This window comes from Gorilla gorilla, chromosome 19 (genome assembly GCF_029281585.2).
Source record: "Gorilla gorilla gorilla isolate KB3781 chromosome 19, NHGRI_mGorGor1-v2.1_pri, whole genome shotgun sequence".
NCBI classification, from domain to species: Eukaryota; Metazoa; Chordata; class Mammalia; order Primates; family Hominidae; genus Gorilla; species Gorilla gorilla.
Genome location: NC_073243.2, coordinates 111,697,333 through 111,718,507, shown reverse-complemented (window position 1 = coordinate 111,718,507; position 21,175 = coordinate 111,697,333). Strand labels below are relative to the sequence as shown.

The following is a 21,175-nucleotide window of genomic DNA, read 5'->3' as shown; positions in this document are numbered from 1 at the left end:
CACGGAGCGTCACTCGGTGCGTGCAGACATGGAGCGCCACTGCACGTAAGATTACTCTTTATACCACACGCGACTTTTAACCTCTAGATGATGAGAACAGAATATGCTTCATAGCAAAGTGGCACAGACATGAGGGTTAGTGACTGACACGCCCGCCGGGTCATCTTTGTGGACGTTCAGAATCGTTGTGTCCCGGCGTGAAAGCTTCAGTCATGGATTTTCTCAGTTGAGATTGTCCACAGTTCCCGTCTTTGATCATCTCAAGACTGAACTATCACAGAGATGAGAGTGGAAGATGACGTGGGTCAATGTCCACATCGCACAGAGGAGGTGGGGGACGCCCAAGGAACTGTGCTCAGTGTCAGGCTTCAGGGAGGTCCTGGCCCCAGGACCCAGCGCCCTTCTTTGTGCAGCGTTCTGGAGAACTCAGGTCGCAGTCCCCGGGGAGTGGCCCCAGGACCCAGGCCCCTTCTTTGTGCAGCTTCTGGAGAACTCAGGTCGCAGGCCCCGGGGAGTGGCCCCAAGACCCAGGCCCCTTCTTTGTGCAGCTTCTGGAGAACTCAGGTTGCAGTCCCCGGGGAGTGGCCCCAGGACCCAGGCCCCTTCTTTGTGCAGCTTCTGGAGAACTCAGGTCTCAGTCCCCGGGGAGTGGCCCCAGGACCCAGCCCCCTTCTTTGTGCAGCGTTCTGGAGAACTCAGGTCGCAGGCCCCGGGGAGTGGGACTGTCCTCGGGTGGACCAGGTGTCGTATCATGAGCCACTCACAAAAGCAGCGTTCCTGGTCACTGCCCTTGGGTTTGTTTTGTGTAGATATCTCTTAACTGCCTCTGTTGGAAACAAGGTCCCCTTTGAGCACATTCTTCTCTGTATAGAGGGTCACCATGCTAAGGTGGGTCATATTCTGACACACCTCTGATTTCAGCCATTATGGAAACATTCTCCCTGAATGTGAAAGTGAACATTTGGAACACTTAACTTTCTTGATCACATGTATCTCCTTGTGGATGTGCTAGGAAAAGTGTAATCACATAGCAGAACAGAACCTTCCAGAACTTTAATTTTTGAACCAATCCTAGTGGGGTTCTGTCCAGTGCCGGGATTTGGCCCAGTCCTGGCGGGGTTCTGTCCAGTGCCGGGATTTGGCCCAGGCCTGGTGGGGTTCTGTCCAGTGCCGGGATTTGGCCCAGTCCTGGTGGGGTTCTGTCCAGTGCCGGGATTTGACCCAGTCCTGGTGGAGTTCTGTCCAGTGCTGGGATTTAGACCAGTCCTGGTGGGGATCTGTCCAGTGCCGGGATTTGACCCAGTCCTGGTGGGGTTCTGTCCAGCGCTGGGATGCTGTCATGTTATCACGTAACCTGGCTGTTGCTCACCGATTGTCCTTGGTGAGTCACTCTTTAGCATCACTGCAGTGGAAGCACGATTGTCCTTGGTGAGTCACTCTTTAGCATCACTGCAGTGGAAGCAACAGGACCCGGCTGCCCCACGTTTGCAGCACGCTGCTTCTCTCAGAGACTGTGCAGGAATTTTCCTTCTGGTCTGCGTGGGCCGGAGCGTATGGCTGGCTTGAGTGATGCTGATGAGTTTGCTTTTCCTTACAGACCGCACCACCCCAGAGCCAAGTGCACCGAGGCCTTGGCCAAGCAGAGCCTGGTCATGGATGTGGATGACGAGGCAGTCCTGAACCTCATTGCAGAGTGCGAGTGGGACCTCGGCAGGCCTCCCGGGAGCACGAGCTTCAGCCAGAAGGGGCGTGAGGCCGACTCTCGTGGTTCCCAAGGTGCGCCGCTCATCTGCCAGGAGGCCAGTGGGTCTGCTGGCTCTGGGATATATATAGTCGCCACTGGCCTTGGAGTCCACAGTTGCTCTTTTTGTGGAACTTACCTTTAAGGGTAGGATCTTCATGATGTGTCTTTGTGTGCTTTCGAATGCCAGCCATTTGGACTACAGAGTTATAAAAGGAGAAAGTTAACATATTTGAGTATAGTCATACTGCATGATGGTTTAAATTGTATCCTTCTGAGATCACAGGAAAAGGCAAACTGTCTAAAATAGACAAGAAGCCTAGTGTCCTGTGGCAAGTGGGGCTGACATCTGCGGCAGCTGCAGGGGGGCACAGTCACCGAACTTGCAGGAAACCCTGAGCTCAGGCCGCCACGTGCAGACCTGTAGATCCCAGCAAGGGTGTCTCGGAGACTCCATTGCCCGGTGGCACTGCCCTCCACTGGGATGTGCTGATGGGCTTTAGCTTCATTTATTCCACCTCTGCTGTGAGTTTCTGAGAACTTTTCGTGGAAACAACAGGTGGAGACCTGAGTTTGGGCTGAAATCTTAGGTTCATCTGTGCAAGGACATCTGCCCTGTGGCAGCGGTGCTCGAGCCATGTCCTTGCCGGCACTGGGAGCTGAGTCCTTTAATCCTAGCTGCTCTGTCAGGGGGTTGTGGTCCGTGTTTATGGCTTTAATTTGCATCCCACTGCTGTTGAGATACTGGCCGTGCCTGTCTCTTCTTTTCTCTCCAGGTCTGCCCACCTTTGTTCTGGGGTTGCTTCTCTTAGTATTGAGTCCTAAGAGATCTTGGTGGTTTTGACACAGGCCCTTTCTCTGGCACAAGGGCTACCCATTTCCTCCCTTCTGTGGCTGGCCTTTTCGTTGTCTGAACAGTGCTTTGAAGAGCACAAGTTTTAATTTCAGTACAGTCCAGTTTATGAAGGGCACAGTTTATTTTGTTTTTTGTTTTGTTTATTTTGAGATGGAGTTTTGCTCTGCCGCCCAGGCTGGAGTGCAGTGGCTCGATCTTGGCTCACTGCAGCCTCTGCCTCCCGGGTTCAAGTGATTCTCCTGCCACAGCCTCCCAAGTAGCTGGGACTACAGGCGCCCACCACCACACCCAGCTAATTTTGTATTGAGACTGTCTGGACTCTCTCTTCTGTTTTGTGCATCATTTTATCTGACTTTGCTCCACTTCATGCGGCTGGATTCTTGCAGCCTTGTCCTGAGTCTCGCAGGCGAGTGGCGCCAGTTCCCAGTTCCAAGCTCTCTTGCTGTTAGAAGTCACTGTGGATTCACTTCGGTGTCACCCAGCACGTGATTAACCCCTCGGTCTAACCAATACCATACACTATTCAGAAGCTTAAAATGTAATTTTTAATGAAATAAAACTTTTACAATATTTTATGAAATATTTTATTTACAATATTTTAATAGAATCCAGACATCTGTTGAGCCCGCAGTTGGTACAGTACCAGTGTGGAGACTCTGGGAAGCAGGGCCGTGAGACGAGGAGGAGCAGCTGCAGAGGGTGCTGTCTGGAGAAGACGCCTTGGAGCCAGCTCTGTGGAGAGCTTCCGCCACCCTACGGAGCGGAGCCGGAGGCCTCCCGTGCCCCCGGGCCACACGCGTACTTCACCCCACACCCAGGTACTTACGCGTGTCTTAGTCTGTTTTCTGTTGCTGTAACAGAAAACCACAGACTGAGTAATTTATAAAGAACAGAAGCTTATGTGGCTCATGGTTCTGGAGGCTGGGAAGTCCAAGAGCACGGTGCTGGCACCTGGTGCTGGTCCTCCCGTGGCACAGGCGGAAGCATGGTGCAGGCAGAAGCAAGCCCAAGACAGAGAAATGGAGCTAGACTCATCCTTTATCAGGAACCCAGCCCTGCGCTACAGCATTCCCGCCTCCCTGAGGGCTGCCCTGTGACCTGTTCCAGACTCATCCTTTATCGAGAACCCAGCCCTGCGCTACAGCATTCCCACCTCCCTGAGGGCTGCCCTGTGACCTGTTCACCTCTTAAAGGCCCTCCGCTTAATACTGTTAGAGTGGCAATAAGTTTCCAGCTTAGGAACTTTGGGGGGTTCCTTCAAACCACAGCAACATGAAATCCCTGTCAACTTTTACTCCCTTCAGTTCCTTTTTAAGTAGTTAAATATTTTTCACAACGTTTGCTTTTACTATGAAATTTCTCCTGTTCTCTGTGTATTTATTTGTTTGTGGAACTCTCCAAAATGTCTTTGGAAAGAATACAGCACATTGAAATTTATAATCCATTCATGGTTTAGATTCATGGTTGGTAAATAGGTGCTTTTTCTCTGCACGTGTGTGTGTGCACACCCTCCCTCACCCTCTCACTAACGCACACACACTTCTTTTAAGTGTATGGGCCCAGGTTATGGCAATAGCTACATTTTGAAAATCAAAGGTGAGAAAAGTTAACCAAGAGCGTCACGTGATACCATGTGATGGCCACCTATGTGGCGTAAGTATCAGAAAACCTCCTGCCGTGAGCAGGCCAGACACAGTGGCTCACGCCTATAATCCCAACATTTTGGGAGGCCGAGGCAGGCGGATCATTTGAGGTCAGGAGTTTAAGACCAGCCTGGCCAACATGGTGAAACCAGGTCTCTACTAAATATACAAAAATAGCTGGGCATGGTGGCGGGCACCTATAGTCCTAGCTACTCAGGAGGCTGAGGCATGAGAATCGCTTGAACCTGGGAGGTGGAGGTTGCAATGAGCCTAGATGGCATCACTACACTCCAGCCTGGGCAACAGAGCAAGACTCCAACTCAAAAAAAAAAAAAAAAAAAAAGAGAGAAACTTTGTCTCGAGTGACCCTGGCACCTCCTGGAAGCTTGCTCATGCCCAACTGGTGAGAGGCAGGGGACCTAGCCAGGTTGTCTGTCAGCTGCTGCAGGATGTGGTGGGTCATCCTGAGTTGAGCAGGCTGTGGTGGAGGCCAAGGCTGTGCCCATTTTGTGCCTCTCCTGCCTTCATTGTCCTTCCACAGACAGGGTCACCCTCCCCCGGGTCTTGTGTGTCCTGGGGGCTTAGTGGTCGGTACAGTGCACAGGACCCACTGGTTTACGGACCGTCAGAGTCTGTCACTTCACCTGTCTTCAGAGATGGATGTGTGCTTAGACGTTGTTTGGAACGCGTTGTTGAAGCGTATTGCACGTCAGTCATCATGGGGTGAACACGCTAAGCTGGGCGGTCCGTGTCTGCTTCATCCAGACTCCCCCAGAGTTTGCGTGTTAGCACGTGTGCCCCAGTATGCCCCTTTCTTCCCTCGGCACCCTCCCTCTGCGTGTGTCTTTGTGCAGGTGTACGGATGTATGTATGCACGTGGATAGGTGTGCGTGTACATATGTAAGTGTGCGTGTGTGTCCATGTGTGTATATACATGGGCACATACATGCCTTTTAAAAGTTACAGTGCTGAACACTGCACCCAGAGAATTTGGCCTGACGTGCGCCCCATCCTGTCTGTATCTCAGACTCCGTGGATACCGAGGACTCGGCCTCTTCTCAGAAGTTGGATATGTCAGCAGAAATGGTGCCTGGTCCCCTGCCAGCCCCCGGAAAGTGCAGGAAGCGAAGAATGCCTGTTGGAAGATTACAGACGTTTTCGGACCAGGAGGGTTTGGGCTGCCTGGAGAGAACTCATGGGTCCTCCGTGCCCGAGGAGAGCCTGAGAAGACAGGACAACTCAGAAAGCAGGAACGGGAGGACCTTGTCTCAGCCTGAGGCCTTGGAGACTGAGGAGCAGAGGTCTCGGGGTGTGACCGACACCAGAGAGGTGAGAGAGAAGGGCTGGGGAGCAGCAGGCCCACGGCACCGCCTCCCTAATGCGGGGCTGTTACGGCTTTGGCGGTGCCGTGATTACGCCTACAGCACTGACCGTGTCCCTCCCTAATGCAGGGCTGTTACGGCTTTGGCGGGGCCATGATTACGCCTACGGCACTGACCGTGTCCCTCCCTGATGCGGGGCTGTTACGGCTTTGGCGGGGCCATGATTACGCCTACGGCACTGACCGTGTCCCTCCCTGATGCGGGGCTGTTACGGCTTTGGCGGGGCCGTGATTACGCCTACGGCACTGACCGTGTCCCTCCCTGATGCGGGGCTGTTATGGCTTTGGCGGGGCTGTGATTACACCTACGGCACTGACCGCGTCCCAGGATAAAGGGAATCATCACACTTAGGGTTCCAGGGCGCTTGCTGCTGCGTTTTGTTGGACGTGTGCCTCTGTGCCACACGCTGTCCTGTGCTGCTGTTCTGAGTGGAAGCCCCGTGGTGGAGAGAGGGGACTCTGCCTTACGGCGCACAGGGCATTTGTCTCCAAAGCTGGAATCGGGCATCTTGGCCGGCTGAGCCATTGATGACCCTTTCGTGAGGGGAGGATCCTGGAGGTCGCTGTGATGAGAGACCGAGTCACTCCGCCCTCAGGGTGACCTAGAGGTCAGGGGGACAACTGGCGCAGGCCTAGTCAGAGGTGTTGAGACACACCTGCTGTAGACATGAGTGCAGACCACCCAGAGGGGAACAGGCAGGGGCTGTTCACTTGGTGCTTGCCACAACGAGGGCTTCAGACTCCCAGGCAGGCAGAGGAGTGTGAAGGTGCGGAACTGTGGGACAGGAAGGGAGGCATGGCCGGAGCTAGAGGCGGCTCCGTAGCAGCATGGGGTGGGGGCGGTCCGAGAGCTGGGTGGGGCGTGTTTGACGTCCCCAGCATGTCCTGAGCTGGAAGGAGGCAGAGATGGGGGAGGTGGGCGGTCTGTTTCAGGGTTATTGTTTGACTCGGGGCCATTGCTGGGGACAGCGTCTGGCACCCTCTACCAGCCTGACTGTGGGCGCAGGCTGCTTCCTGGGCAGCTCCTTTTGAACACAGGCTCTGACTGCGGCCTGGGCATGTCTTCCGCTTCCCTGTCTGGGTTGAGGGGAGGAGTCTGGGGCCTGTTTGAGTTGGGAATGTGTGGGCCCCGTCCTGTCCTGTCATCGAGATCTCACTCATCCAGGACCGATGCACCTGGCTAAGCCTCACTGGGCAGGCACTGCTGAGCCGCCCTCCACCTGGCTCAGGGCTGGGGCCTCAGGGCACCTGTCCTCCCCTCCGTGGTGCGAGGGCATCCCAGGGTGCGCTTGGGCACCTGCTAGCATTCAGGACCTCAGTTACTGACTCGCTGGCCTCATGCTGTTGTTTCCATCACAGCCGTCTCCCGGGTCACACTTGGCTCTACCCGGGAAGAAGACGGCCCTGCAGGCGGCACTCCTGGAGACGCTCTTGGACCTGGTGGACAGGAGCTGGGGCGGCTGCAGGTCCCTGCACAGCAACGAGGCATTCCTTGGTGAGTCAGGGCGGCCGCTGCTCTTGCCCTGTAGGCAGCGTCTGTGTGGGTTCCGGGGTCCTCTGCACGTGGTGACCTAGGAGTCATCTCAGCCCCAGGTGTCCTGTGTTCCCTCGCACGAGCGTGTGGTGGTCCCGCGCCTGGGCCCTCCCTGGCAGTCTTTGCATCTCACAGTGTCCAGGGCTCTCGGGAGACACCACATGGGCCTGGGCCTGTGGGTCCCCTGCTGTGCTCTGGGGTGTTGGGCCTGTCACCTCATTTTGCTCAAAATGCTGTCCAAAGGGGCTTGGTTCTGATGGCTGTGATCACATGGGGATTTGGAGTTTGGAAGCTGCTCAGCATCTTCTCCCCCGACCCAGACGTGTAGCCTGTGCTGGGCCTGGATTGCAGAGCTTTTGGTTGGTGTGGGACCCAGGAGGGTGGTCCCTCCCCAGAGAGGACTTGGGTCTGTTTGATTCTACCAGGCAACCCGTACATGAGCACACTGGGGCCTCCCTCATCCAGGGTCACACTGGGAGACCAGGAGATGCCACGTCCCCAGTGGCACCTTCTCTTTGTCCTGCAGCCTGGGGTGTGGCTGTGTGTGTCCCTCAGGAGCCTAGCCAGTGTGCTTCTCCCGGCAGACCCTGGGCACGGCTCTGAGCTGTCTGAGTGCGCCTTGCAGTGTTATAGCCCCTCAGCTCCTAGAATGAGGACGCCCTGCAGTCGCAGCCCACCTGGACCCCAGCCCCATAAACCTCCCCTCTCCCTAGGCTGGTGTCCTGTGGGAGCCTCCTGAGCTTGTCATCGTCGGTGGCGGGGGGACTGTCCCAGGCCCAGGCCACTGTCCCAGTGTGGAGTTGCCAGCTGTCGTCTGCACGGTGGTTTCCACACAGGGCAGTCGGTGCTTGTGGAAGGCGCAGCGAGTTGTGGCGGCGCCACTGAAACCTTGAGACATGGCGGCCCCTGGTTGCCCCTTTTCTTGGAGGTCACCTCTTCTCTTTCTTCAATTCCCACCCTGCCCGTGTGTGGACGCACAGAGCCTGAGGTGGTTTTGTGGCGCCAACACCCCTTTCCCCCCTCCCTGCCTGTCGTCTTTTTGAGGCATCGTCTGTGTGATTCAAAACATACTGAGCCGATTTTGTTTATATTTCATCCTTTAAGCCTAAGTGCTAATGTAATATTTGATTTTCACTCCTAGCTCAGGCAAGACACATCTTGTCATCTGTTGAAGAATTCACAGCAGCTCAGGACGGCTCTGCGATGGTGGGTGAAGATGTCGGCTCCCTGGCTCTGGAGAGTAAGTCCCTGCAAAGCCGCCTTGCTGAGCAGCAGCAGCAGCACGCCCGGGAGATGAGCGAGGTGACGGCGGAGCTGCACCGCACACACAAGGAGCTGGTGAGCCCGCCCTGGCGCTGTGTCTGTGTCCATGTGACTGGGGGAAACATGGCTCTGACTTCCAGGAACGAGGGCAGCTCCTTGATGCCACACTGTCCCAACCGCCATCTCTGCAGCCCCATGTCTCCACTCCCTGCCCGGGACCCAGCCACCCCCAGGAACGTGGCCTGCCCTGTCTCACAACAGGCCTGGAGCACTTTGGAGACAGCAGTGGCGCTGGCCACCTTCTCTCCCCGGGCCCAAGGGACCCTCCACCACTGGGCAGTGCCCGGTGCTGCAGGAGCCAGGCCTGGACGTGACTTTGTCTTGCTGACCCATCTCTCAGGGCCTCGAACTGGGGACAACTGAGGCCACTATCCTTTACGAAGGAGATGACGGCCAGTGTCCCGTGGTGAGCTGGGGCTACAGGGCAAGTTACCCCAAAACCAGCAGCTGAAAACCCACATTTATCACCTTGGATTTCTGTGTGTTGGGCCTCAGGCTCAGCTCAGCCAGGCTCCCTCCCTCCGTCTCAGCCGTGGGCTGGGGCCGTCTCATCTGAGGCCTCATGGGGGCTCCGTCTCAGCCGTGGGCCGGGGCCGCCGTCTTATCTGAGGCCTCATGGGGCAGGATCCTCCCAGGCTCCCTCCCTCTGTCTCAGCCGTGGGCCGGGGCCGCCATCTCGTCTGAGGCCTCACGGGGCAGGATCCTCCCAGGCTCCCTCCCTCCGTCTCAGCCGTGGGCCGGGGCCGCCGTCTCATCTGAGGCCTCATGGGGGCTCCGTCTCAGCCGTGGGCTGGGGCCGCCGTCTCATCTGAGGCCTCACGGGACAGGATCCTCCCAGGCTCCCTCCACGCTGCAAAGGCCTCCCCACGGGCTGCTGGCATCCTTAGGACAGGGAGCTGGTGGTCAGAGAGCCACACCCAGACAGAAGCCGCCCTCCGGGAGTCCTGGTGTGAGGGCAGAGCCACGTGAGGATGTGCACACCCAGAGGGGCCTTGTCAGCATCTGTAAAATGGGAGTGAAGTCGGCCCGGGACGGCTTCGGAAACTGCCTCTGAACTTGTCTAACAAGTACATACTGTCTGTTTCATGGGAACCTACATCTCAGAGATCCCACACAACGCTTCCTCTTTAGAGAAGAAAAAAACACAGCAAAACAACACAGGCAGCCTCTGTTTAAACGCACGTGGCCCCCCCACCCTGTCTGGAAGCCTCTGCACGTGGCCTTCATCTGGAAGCCTCCGTATTTAAACACACGTGGGCCTCCTCCATCTGGAGGCCTCTGTATTTAAACACACATGGGTCCCCATCCCCCATCCAGAAGCCTCTGCATTTAAACACATGTCCCCCCGTCCAGAAGTCTCTGCATTTAAATACACATGGCCCCCAATCCAGAAGTCTTTGTATTTAAACACACATGCCCCCGCCATTCCCCATCCAGAAGCCTCTGCATTTAAGCACACGTGGTCCCCCGTCTAGAAGCCTGTGCATTTAAACACACGTGGCCTCCCGTCCAGAAGCCTCTGCTTTTAAACCAACGTGGCCCCTCCTCTGGAAGCCTCTGTGTTTAAACACACGTGGCCCCTCATCTGGTGGAAGCCTCTGGATTTAAGCACACATGGCCCCTTCTCTGGAAGCCTCTATATTTAAACACGTGTGGCCCCCCGTCTGGAAGCTTTTATACTGAAACACACATGACCGGCTGTCTGGAAAGTGAGCTGGGCGCCGTCACTGATGTCTTTTCTGTGGGACACAGCCGGGCACACCCCTTGCCCTTCTGAGCCTGGGACGAGACAGAGCTGACAGGCGGAGCCCAAAGGTGTGCTGAGCACCAGTGCCGCCAGGGGTGGGAGTCACATGCAGCTGTGGCTGCCGTGGACGCCTGCTTTTTCGCCCTCTGCAGTTTGTCTAACATAACCCCTGCTGTTTGCAGGCAGCCCTGGGCCTCTGGACAGAGCAGCCCTGGTTCCCTGTCAGGGTGAGTGATCCGGAAAAATCTGGCAGCCCGAGCCCCGTGGGTAAGGAGCAGTCAGCACCGTCAGGAACCCCGCGGAGGGAGCAGCCGGGCAGGCTGGTGGGCACTGCTTTCCAGGGAGGCCCACATCTGTCACTCCAGAAGCACCCAAGTTTACTCTGCCATGTGAGGATGCTCATCCCTCGGTCACATGAACCTAGACCTTGCTTCCTTTGGAAGCTGCAGTCGGGTGTCCTGAGGCAAGGTGGCCCCACTTCCAGCTGCTGTGCCTGGCACGGCCTCTGAGGCAGATGGGCTGCGCCCAGCTTGGGTGCAGTCGGTCCTCTGTTCCTGCGCCTGTCATGGCCTAGACTCCAAAATATAAAAAATTAGGCGTGGTGGCACACTCCCGTCATCCCAGCTATTTTGGGAGGTAGAGGCAGGAGGTTCAGGAGTTGGGGGCTATAGTGAGCTGTCATTGCTCCACTGCCCTCTAGTTTGTGCGACAGAGTGAGACTTTGCCTCAAAGAAACAAATGAAAAAGCTGGGAGCTCACAGCCCTGCCTTAAGAGCTCACTGCATCCTTGGGGAGGCAAAACCATGAGACGTGGCACTGCCAGGAGCTTTCTGGACGACCCAAAGCACCGCGCGGAGGGTAGGTCGTGCTGGTTGGCGCCACTGCAGCAGACACCTTGGGGAGAAGGCCGCGAAATGAAGAACGGGCCAAGATAAGCCTGAGGGGAACGGTCTCAGACCCAGCGATCAGCTTTCACCATGGGCGTCGGGGGTCTGGCGGGCGCATGCATGCTGAGGGGGCTATCGGCGGGTGGGCTCACTGAGCGGAGAAGGATGAAGTGGCGATACCCCCAGCACCAGGCTTCTGCTGCACAGACTCAGGCGCTCCCTCCCCTGGTGGCAGTGAGCTGGGGCCTGCTCAGCACCCCCAGCCCCAGGATGTGCCTGCTGGTGCCTGAGAGAGCAGCAGCCAGGTGAGACAGGATCCCTGGGGACCCTGGCCGCAGCTGCTGGCGGCTTGGATGGCTCACACCTCACCAGACACCCTGGGGCCAGGGAGGGACAGAGGCTGCCGTGTGGCTGCAGGCGTGGCCCTTTCCCCTCCTCGATGACAGCTCGTCCTGTGCTCCAAGTCTTCTCCATACTTTGAGGATATGAAAGGAGCCAGAACAGAAGGGGGTTCCTGCAGGGCCACTGGTGCCTCACACTGGCACCAAGGCCTGGGGCCCGCAGTGTCCGTGAGGGCGTCCTGGAAGAGACAGGGTTCCCCCAGCCGCCACCAGCTGCCCTGCCCAGCATCAGGCCTGCAAGTCCTGCTGGAGCACATGCCTCAGGGAGACTCAGGAGTGGGGCTCTCACAGGACTGGGGTGCTCGTTTCCATCCCTCTCCTTACTTCCCCCCTCCCCTGAGGGTGCTGCAGGGCTGGGCAGGGCGGGCTGGGAGCAGGGAGATGTACCGTGAAACTGAATTACTGCCTTTCACATCGTGACTCCCAAGTATGCAGAAGGAACCCTCTGGGGATTCTCAGGTTTCAGTTTTACTTTCTATACGCATTTTACTGAATTTGACTTGTGCACTTAAGTGTATTTTCTGTGTCCCCAGGATGATTTGAGACAACATTTAGATAAATCTTTGGAAGAGAACAGTAGGTTAAAATCGCTTTTGTTGAGTATGAAAAAGGAAGTGAAGAGTGCAGACACTGCAGCCACGTTAAATTTGCAGATCGCTGGTAAGTTGATCGTGTATTTGGTCACTTTGTAAACTTTAGGTGTTCAAATGTGCCTAGGTAGACTTTGTTTTAAATTCTTCACTGAGGGAAGTGAGCAGCAGCAGACGCAGTTGGTAAGTGGGGAGCCGAGCCCCTGCCTCGCTGGCTGGGGTGGAGGCTGCCTCGGCCGGAGTTTATGGCACACGCGTGTGTCTGGGGCAGTCCTGGCATGGATGTAGGAGGCAAGGCCACCCCTGTCCTCACCCTGCCCGGCCGTCCTCCCGTCAGCACAGGGTGTCAGGGCTGCAGCTGCTGGAGGGGCCTGGTCACTGTGGGGTTTGCTGCTCCTGTCTGGCGTCCTCCCATGGTTATGCTGCCATGGAATTTGGTGAATGAGCCTGTTGCCCAGCGTCTCAGCGTTACAGATTCAGGTTGCATTTCTAGTGAACCTGTGTCTCTCCCGAGCAGGCCTGCTGTGGTCAAGATGCAGATCTTTCTCATTTCCCTCTCTTCACTTTTTTTGTTCTGTCTTGCTATTTTTACAAAAGTGTATTCAGTATTTCAAGTTCAGATACCTGGATTTTAAATAAGGAAATGCTGATGGAGTCTGCTGTCCACGGTAACCTTCTCGGTGTGGCGTGGAGTCTCTTGGAAGTTTTAACTCATACTTCCCTGAGATTGACAAGTGGAGCATCTCTTCCTGGTCTAGCCTCTCAGGGGCTCATGGACTTTTCCTCAAAGGCCAGGTAGTAACCGTTTCAGGGCGTGTGGGTCTCACGGTGTCTGTCCCAACCAGCAGTGGCCTTTGCGGCAGGGAGGCAGCTGCGGATGAGGCCTGTGGCCGCTCTGTCTCCTTTGGGGCAGCGTCTCCTTGGATCTTTTGCCCGTTGGTTTTTATTGGGTTGTTTTATCGAGCGGTAAGAGTTCCTTAGAGTCTTCTTTTTTATTTATAAATTTTGCTTTTCTATCTTCTGTTTCTTTAAGATATTGTTATATTTACAACGGGTCCTTGAATAACCCTGTCCATTCAACATCATTTCGTTGTAAAGGTGATGAGAAAAAAAAAAAAAGACAGTTCCCTGCCCGGGAGAACTGTGTGTGTGGTTTGCTCTCCCGGCTCTGTGGGCTTTCTCTGGATGCGCTGGTTTCCCCCCGTGCCCCAAAGCTGTGCACGCCAGGGTGTTGGCGTGTCTGACCTGTCCCATCCCGAGTGAGTGCAGGCACCAGCCGTCCTGCTGTGCGATGGCATCTGATCAGCACTGGTTCCCGCTCCACGGCCTGAGCTGCTGGGATAGGCTGCAGCCACCTCTGCCCCTGAACTGGAACAACAGAGTAAATAATAGTCTAACTTGTCTTTATTACTCGGTCTTAAATGTATGCATAGCTCCCATTTATTTCAATGTTTAATGTTAGAGGTGTTTTGGTCTTTGTTTGGTGGTTTGGTGATGTTCTTCTGACTAGAAATTGCTGTGGGAGCGTCACTCCTGCTCCCGTCGGCGGCCTTTGTGGACGGTGAATTCGTTTTGCTTACACTGTGTGAGCGTCACTCCTGCTCCCGTCGGCGGCCTGTGTGGATGGTGAATTCGTCTTGCTTACATTGTGTGAGCGTCACTCCTGCTCCCGCCGGCAGCCTGTGTGGATGGTGAATTCGGCTTCCTTACACTGTGTGAGCGTCACTCTTGCTCCCGTCAGCAGCCTGTGTGGACGGTGAATTCAGCTTCGTTACACTGTGTGAGCGTCACTCTTGCTCCCATCGGCAGCCTGTGTGGATGGTGAATTCGGCTTCGTTCCACGGCGGTCGCTTTGCTTCGTGGCTGTTTCCAGAACCATCAGTGCGAAGCGAGGACTTGTTGGACTTTCTGTTAGACTCCTTCTTAGCCTTCACTTCCAGTGTGAATTTTTTCTTTTATTGCTAATTCTTCCCTGAGTTCAGAACCCTCTTTTCTGACATTTCTGATTATGACTTATGTTGTTTTTTCGTTTCTTCTGTCATTTCCTTTTTGTCTCGTAGGGATGTTCTTGCGCCTTAACCCTTTGCCTTACAGAAACTGGGATTTGGCTTCAATACTTTCTGCTGCTTTTTACATGAAAATTGTGCTTCTGGATTTCAGGGAGGAGGCAGGGTCAGGGCAGGTTTTCTGACCTCATGGATCAAGGATAGGGCAGCCTCCTTCTGGGGATTCTCAGGCCCTGTTCTCTCCTCCACCCTTCTCTGATGCTGTCATCCTGGTTGACCTTGACCCTGACCCCACACCAGCTGTTCCTCTTGGTGCAGGCTCTGTTCTAGAAGACCAGGCAGGTCAGCTCTGAGGGATCGCACGGCTGCCTCAGCTTTTCCAGACTGCACAGCGGCCCCTGGCCTCACCCTCATGGGAGGGGCAGGGCCGTGGTTCCCTGATTGGCCCACTGGGTTTCCCAAGGGAGCAAAGGACACTTGGGGGCTGTCCTGTTCTCAGAGCTGACGGCCACCCACTGCTGACGGCTGCCTCACTCCTGCAGAGGTGGACATGATGTGTGACTTGTGGCCTCTGGGCGTTTGTCCCAGCCTCTTGTGTTTGGGGTCCCAAGGCTTCCTTGTCCCTGGGATGCTGTAGTGTTGTCCCTGGGGTTCTGGTTTTGCCGTCTGAGGACTCTTGGTTTGGCCAGCACAGGGACTGGAAGGTCCTGAAGCTGTGCTGCCCTGCGCTTCCTTCATTCGTGCCCTCCGTGAACATGTCTGTCGACATAGACTCCACACGGCGTGGCCTTCACACTGTGGATGCTCCTGCGGCACTGCTGCCTTGTGGGTGAGAAGAGCCTGTCATCCATGTCACCGTCACCCTTTGCCCACCACCTTCCCCACCCCTGGCTTTCTCACTGCCTCTGTCACTGTGTGGTTTTGCAAGAGTGTGTCCACATGTGGGTTTATTTGTATCCCGTGTTTGGATTTGGGGAGCCACTAAATAGTATCTCTCTTCTCCTCTTGTGCTGGAAATCCAGAAACAGGCAGGAGTTTGTAGATGGAAACCAGCCACATATTCCGTCACTGATGGATGCAGAGTCAGAGGGCACTTCGGAGACCTATGGCCACTGTGGGCTGCTTGGTGCTTTTCCCGAAACCTACAGGCCCTCCCTTCAGGGGCAGAGTGTGCTTCCTTGTGGAGGAGGAACCAGCAGACAGGCCCAGTGGAGGGACTGCCAGCCAGTGCCGCGTCTCCCTGCCCTCGCACAGGCATGTGGCTCCGTGGGGGCCTGTGGAGGGCAGACCACACAGCTGCAGCCTGGGGAGGGCCCAGGTAGAAACAGCACAGGGAGGGGCCGTGGCATTCATGCTCGCCCTGTCTTTGAGTCTCATTAATACTGGTCTTTTCTAGCTATATTGTTTTTCTGGTAACCAAGATCCAGTTTAAATGTAGAATTGTTTTCATTTTCAAAATGTGTGAATGAGTTTTACTCAATAATGGTACTTTTTTTTTTCTTTCAGGACTTCAAACAAGTGTGAAGAGGCTGTGTGGCGAGATTGTGGAACTGAAGCAGCACCTGGAGCACTACGACAAGATCCAGGAGCTCACGCGGATGCTGCAGGAGAGCCACAGGTGCCTGCCCGTGAGACTTGGGTGGGCCCCCGAGGGGAGGAGGCCCAGGCACGGGGAGGGTTGGGCCGGACTGGGTCACACCCAGAAGGCACAGAGGAGCAGCTCCTCATGAGTCTTGGCCGGTGATATCCAGGACCACTGCTGATTGGAAACTTTCATAAACTTTCCTCTCTGAAAACGGAGGCCCTTCATGCTGTCTGTCGCATGTGTGAGGTGTGGATCATGAAGTGTGACCCATGAGGTGTGGATGTGTGGTCTGACCGTGAGGTGTGACCACGAGGCATGGACTGTGAGATAGGACTGTGAGGTATGTGACCATGGGGTGTGGGCTGTGAGGTATCAACCCTGACTGTGAGGTGTGGACTGTGAGGTGTGACTGAGAGGTGTGACTGTGAGGTGTGGACTGTGAGGTGTGACTGTGAGGTGTGACCGTGAGGTGTGACCGTGAGGTGTGGACTGTGAGGTGTGACTGTGAGGTGTGAATGTGAGGTGTGGACCGTGAGGTGTGACCGTGAGGTGTGACCGTGAGGTGTGGACTGTGAGGCGTGACTGTGAGGTGTGGACCGTGAGGTGTGGACCGTGAGGTGTGACCGTGAGGTGTGACTGTGAGGTGTGACCGTGAGGTGTGGACCGTGAGGTGTGACTGTGAGGTGTGGACCGTGAGGTGTGGACCGTGAGGTGTGGACCGTGAGGTGTGGACCGTGAGGTGTGGACCGTGAGGTGTGACCGTGAGGTGTGACCATGAGGTGTGGACCGTGAGGTGTGACTGTGAGGTGTGACTGTGAGGCGTGACTGTGAGGGGTGGACCGTGAGGTGTGACTGTGAGGCGTGACTGTGAGAGGTGGACTGTGAGGTGTGACTGTGAGAGGTGGACTGTGAGGCGTGACTGTGAGGTGTGACTGTGAGAGGTGGACTGTGAGGTGTGACTGTGAGGCATGACTGTGAGGTGTGGACCGTGAGGCGTGACTGTGAGGTGTGGACCGTGAGGTGTGACTGTGAGGTGTGACTGTGAGGTGTGACTGTGAGGCGTGACTGTGAGAGGTGGACTGTGAGGTGTGACTGTGAGGTGTGGACCGTGAGGTGTGACCGTGAGGTGTGACCGTGAGGTGTGACCGTGAGGTGTGGACTGTGAGGTGTGACTGTGAGGTGTGACTGTGAGAGGTGGACTGTGAAGCGTGACTGTGAGGTGTGACTGTGAGAGGTGGACTGTGAGGTGTGACTGTGAGAGGTGGACTGTGAGGTGTGACTGTGAGGCGTGACTGTGAGAGGTGGACTGTGAGGTGTGACTGTGAGGTGTGGACCGTGAGGTGTGACCGTGAGGTGTGACCGTGAGGTGTGACCGTGAGGTGTGGACTGTGAGGTGTGACTGTGAGGTGTGACTGTGAGAGGTGGACTGTGAGGCGTGACTGTGAGGTGTGACTGTGAGAGGTGGACTGTGAGGTGTGACTGTGAGGCGTGACTGTGAGGCGTGACTGTGAGAGGTGGACTGTGAGGTGTGACTGTGAGGTGTGGACCGTGAGGTGTGACCGTGAGGTGTGACCGTGAGGTGTGACCGTGAGGTGTGGACTGTGAGGTGTGACTGTGAGGTGTGGACTGTGAGGTGTGGACTGTGAGGTGTGGACTGTGAGGTGTGACTGTGAGGTGTGGACCGTGAGGTGTGACCGTGAGGTGTGACCGTGAGGTGTGGACCGTGAGGTGTGGACCGTGAGGTGTGACTGTGAGGCGTGACTGTGAGGCGTGACTGTGAGGTGTGGACTGTGAGGTGTGACTGTGAGAGGTGGACCGTGAGGTGTGACTGTGAGGTGTGGACCGTGAGGCGTGACCGTGAGGCATGACTGTGAGGTGTGGACCGTGAGGTGTGACTGTGAGGTGTGACTGTGAGGCGTGACTGTGAGGCGTGACTGTGAGGCGTGACTGTGAGAGGTGGACTGTGAGGTGTGACTGTGAGGTGTGGACCGTGAGGTGTGACCGTGAGGTGTGACCGTGAGGTGTGGACTGTGAGGTGTGGACTGTGAGGTGTGGACTGTGAGGTGTGGACTGTGAGGTGTGACTGTGAGGTGTGGACTGTGAGGTGTGACTGTGAGGTGTGGACCGTGAGGTGTGACCGTGAGGTGTGACCGTGAGGTGTGGACCGTGAGGTGTGGACCGTGAGGTGTGACTGTGAGGTGTGACTGTGAGGCGTGACTGTGAGGTGTGGACTGTGAGGTGTGACTGTGAGAGGTGGACTGTGAGGTGTGACTGTGAGGTGTGGACCGTGAGGTGTGACCGTGAGGTGTGACCGTGAGGTGTGACTGTGAGGTGTGGACTGTGAGGCGTCACTGTGAGGCGTCACTGTGAGGTGTGGACTGTGAGGTGTGGACTGTGAGGCGTGACTGTGAGGCGTGACTGTGAGGCTTGACTGTGAGAGGTGGACTGTGAGGTGTGGACTGTGAGGTGTGACTGTGAGGCGTGACTGTGAGGCGTGACTGTGAGGCTTGACTGTGAGAGGTGGACTGTGAGGTGTGACCGTGAGGTGTGACTGTGAGGTGTGACTGTGAGGCGTGACTGTGAGGTGTGGACTGTGAGGTGTGACGGTGAGGCGTGACTGTGAGGCTTGACTGTGAGAGGTGGACTGTGAGGTGTGGACTGTGAGGTGTGACTGTGAGGCGTGACTGTGAGGCGTGACTGTGAGGTGTGGACTGTGAGGCGTGACGGTGAGGCGTGACTGTGAGGCGTGACTGTGAGGCTTGACTGTGAGAGGTGGACTGTGAGGTGTGACTGTGAGGTGTGACTGTGAGGTGTGACTGTGAGGTGTGGACTGTGAGGCGTCACTGTGAGGCGTCACTGTGAGGTGTGGACTGTGAGGCGTGACTGTGAGGCGTGACTGTGAGGTGTGACTGTGAGGTGTGGACTGTGAGGCGTGACTGTGAGGCGTGACTGTGAGGCGTGACTGTGAGGCGTGACTGTGAGGTGTGGACTGTGAGGTGTGACTGTGAGGTGTGAATGTGAGGTGTGGACCGTGAGGTGTGACTGTGAGGCGTCACTGTGAGGCGTCACTGTGAGGTGTGGACTGTGAGGCGTGACTGTGAGGCGTGACTGTGAGGGGTGGACCGTGAGGTGTGACTGTGAGGTGTGACTGTGAGGTGTGACTGTGAGGGGTGGACTGTGAGGTGCGACTGTGAGTTGTGAATGTGAAGTGTGGACTGCGAGTTGTGGACTGTGAGGTATGACCTGTGTGCAGTGTGACCAGGGGAGACAGGTGCATCAGGGATGGTCGGGCACAGCGGGGCAACCTGGTTCCCCTGGGCCGTAGTCCGGCAGCTGTGCTTCCCCCTTCACTGCAGTGCGTGTTCAGTTGGAAACACGGAGATTTCACCTTTACTCCCTGGCTGTAGGGGGATGGTGAGAAGGGGGCTGGTGTGAGGGGATCTTCAAGTCAGAATCTTAGTTTGTCTTTAAAGAATTGTGTGCTGGGAAGTGGTTGGAGGCTGGGTGCAGAAAGGAAGAGGCGAGCTGCTGGAGGAGGCAGGGACAGGTCGCTCTGGGCAGTTTTGTGGGTGCTGCTGTGTGAACCCCTGTTGCTATGGCCTCCGCAGGGAAGGCTGGTCTGTGGTCAGTTCCTCCCCCTCCCCTCCCCCTTTCATTCCCTCTTCCTTTCCCCCCACCTCCCATTCCCGCTCCCTCCCCCACTCCTCAGGCTGAGGCTGCCACACTTACCTGGGTTCGACTACAGTCTGGTCATAGGCGTAGCCAGGCTCTGCCCCTTACAGGATAAAGGCCACAGACCCCCGTGGGGCCCATCACAGGTGTAAGTTACAGAGGGGAAGGGTCCTGAAAGATGAGACTGGGCCAAGAGGAGATGCAGCGGAGCAGAAGGAAGGGGACTGTGGCGGCCGCGGGTGCAGTGCCTAGTCGTGGGCAGGGCCATGTGACTCCCTGGAACCTGGTGGGCCTGTCTGTGGCAGGTCAAGGTACAGTTGGGGGTCATTCTCCTTGAGCACGGTGGCCTGGATGTGGACAAGGCAGGGTGCACAGCTCCCAAACACAGTGGCATCGGGCTTCTGCCCCCAGGATTCATGCTGGCTTCGTCCAGTCCTGGCCTGCGGCTCCTTTGCTGTCCAAGCGAACAGGGCCTGGGCCTGCACAGTGGCCCTGTCAGTGGGGTGCCCATCTCTGTGGCTAATGTGACCGAGGTCAGTGGGCCCTGCCTTGTCTAATACTTGTAATGCCCTGAGCATCCTCAAGTCATCGCTGACTGGGTGATTAGGGCAATTTGGAGGTGACAAAGTTGGTAAAATGTAATAGCACTTCTAAAATAAAAATGGTCAACAGCATTAAAGACTAGGACTCTTCTATTACACTATTATGATGTCAAAATTATTATATTTGACTGGGAATTAGAAATATTTCAGTCCCTGTATCTTTTCTAGAATTAGAACATTGTTTGCTAGCCATGAAGTTTATCATCTTCTCATAAAACCATGCGTAGCTGGAATAGCCAAGGCGCCATTCAGTCACTCATTAGCCTGTTCAGCTCATTCATTCATTCCATAGGTGCTGAGCCGCACCTCCAAGGCTGCTCCCAGGGGTCAGGGCAGTGGTTGGGAAGGAGGAGGCAGGTGGGCGGTAGCCAGTGGGACACAGAAGGTGATGGGGCCACAGAAATAGGTCTGTGTGCAGGGCCAGGGCAGCTTCGTGCCCATGCAGGGAGGTGGGCAGGCCCAGCAGGTGAGGGCCACACCGCTGGAGAGGACGGAAGTGCCAAGCAGCCGCTTCCCTGTCGTTCTGCAGCTCCCTGGTCAGCACCAATGAACACCTGCTGCAGGAGCTGAGCCAGGTGCGGGCGCAGCACAGAGCCGAGGTGGAGCAGATGCACTGGAGCTACCAGGAGCTCAAGAAGACCATGGCCCTGTTTCCGCACAGCAGCGCCAGCCATGGAGGCCGCCAGGCCTGCTGACTCCTGCCAAGAAGCTGGGCCGCCCCTTAAGCTTCCTGGTAAAGTTACATTGTCTGCACCTTTGTACTTCTTTACTGAGTGTACTGGCTGGCAAGAGTTCTCTCTTCTGTTGGTAATTATTTAGGATTTTTGGAATGTATTCAGGGCCTGTAGCTTGGTTTTCTAAAGCACCTCCTAAAATGATATGATTACTCCAAGCCCTCTGCATGTTTTCAGACAGAACACATTGACATATTTTGAGACAAACTGACCATTAATCTTGTATCCAGTATCCTGAGATGAAGTAAATGCAGTGTTCTACTGCCTGATGTGAAAGAGAGCTATGTATGATAGTTAAAGAAAATAATTTTCTGTGTAACAAGCAATCTTTATTTAATAAACAAATACATTGTTCTGAAAAGTTAATTTTTTAAGTGGCTGTATACAAATTATAACTGAGTTTGTCATTGAGTTTTTTATAGAACAAGCTGTGCACCATGATAGGTGAGTGGGAATAATTAAGTTCAAAGACT

At 55.7% G+C, this 21,175-nt stretch overlaps 1 protein-coding gene across 6 annotated transcripts in view; it reads left to right on the top strand.

The window, feature by feature from the left end:
• Nucleotides 1-21,175, top strand: part of CEP72 (centrosomal protein 72) — a 42,167-nt gene that overhangs the window by 16,099 nt on the left and 4,893 nt on the right. For 2 of the 6 annotated variants that reach the window (XR_008673301.2, XM_019013504.4), the window contains exons 5-12: nt 1,598-1,776; nt 3,203-3,415; nt 5,268-5,569; nt 6,981-7,116; nt 8,297-8,493; nt 12,047-12,173; nt 15,616-15,727; nt 20,498-20,701. Coding sequence is in view for 4 of the 6 variants with exons in the window: in XM_019013504.4 (XP_018869049.1) it covers nt 1,598-1,776; nt 3,203-3,415; nt 5,268-5,569; nt 6,981-7,116; nt 8,297-8,493; nt 12,047-12,173; nt 15,616-15,727; nt 20,498-20,663 (1,432 nt within the window). In the remaining 2 variants the exon portion in view is untranslated. Of the gene's footprint in view, nt 1-1,597; nt 1,777-3,202; nt 3,416-5,267; nt 5,570-6,980; nt 7,117-8,296; nt 11,084-12,046; nt 12,174-15,615; nt 15,728-20,497; nt 21,064-21,175 lie in introns of those variants that run through there. The other 4 variants (XM_004059093.4, XM_055367773.2, XM_055367776.2 and 1 more) reach the window with 3 other exon arrangements.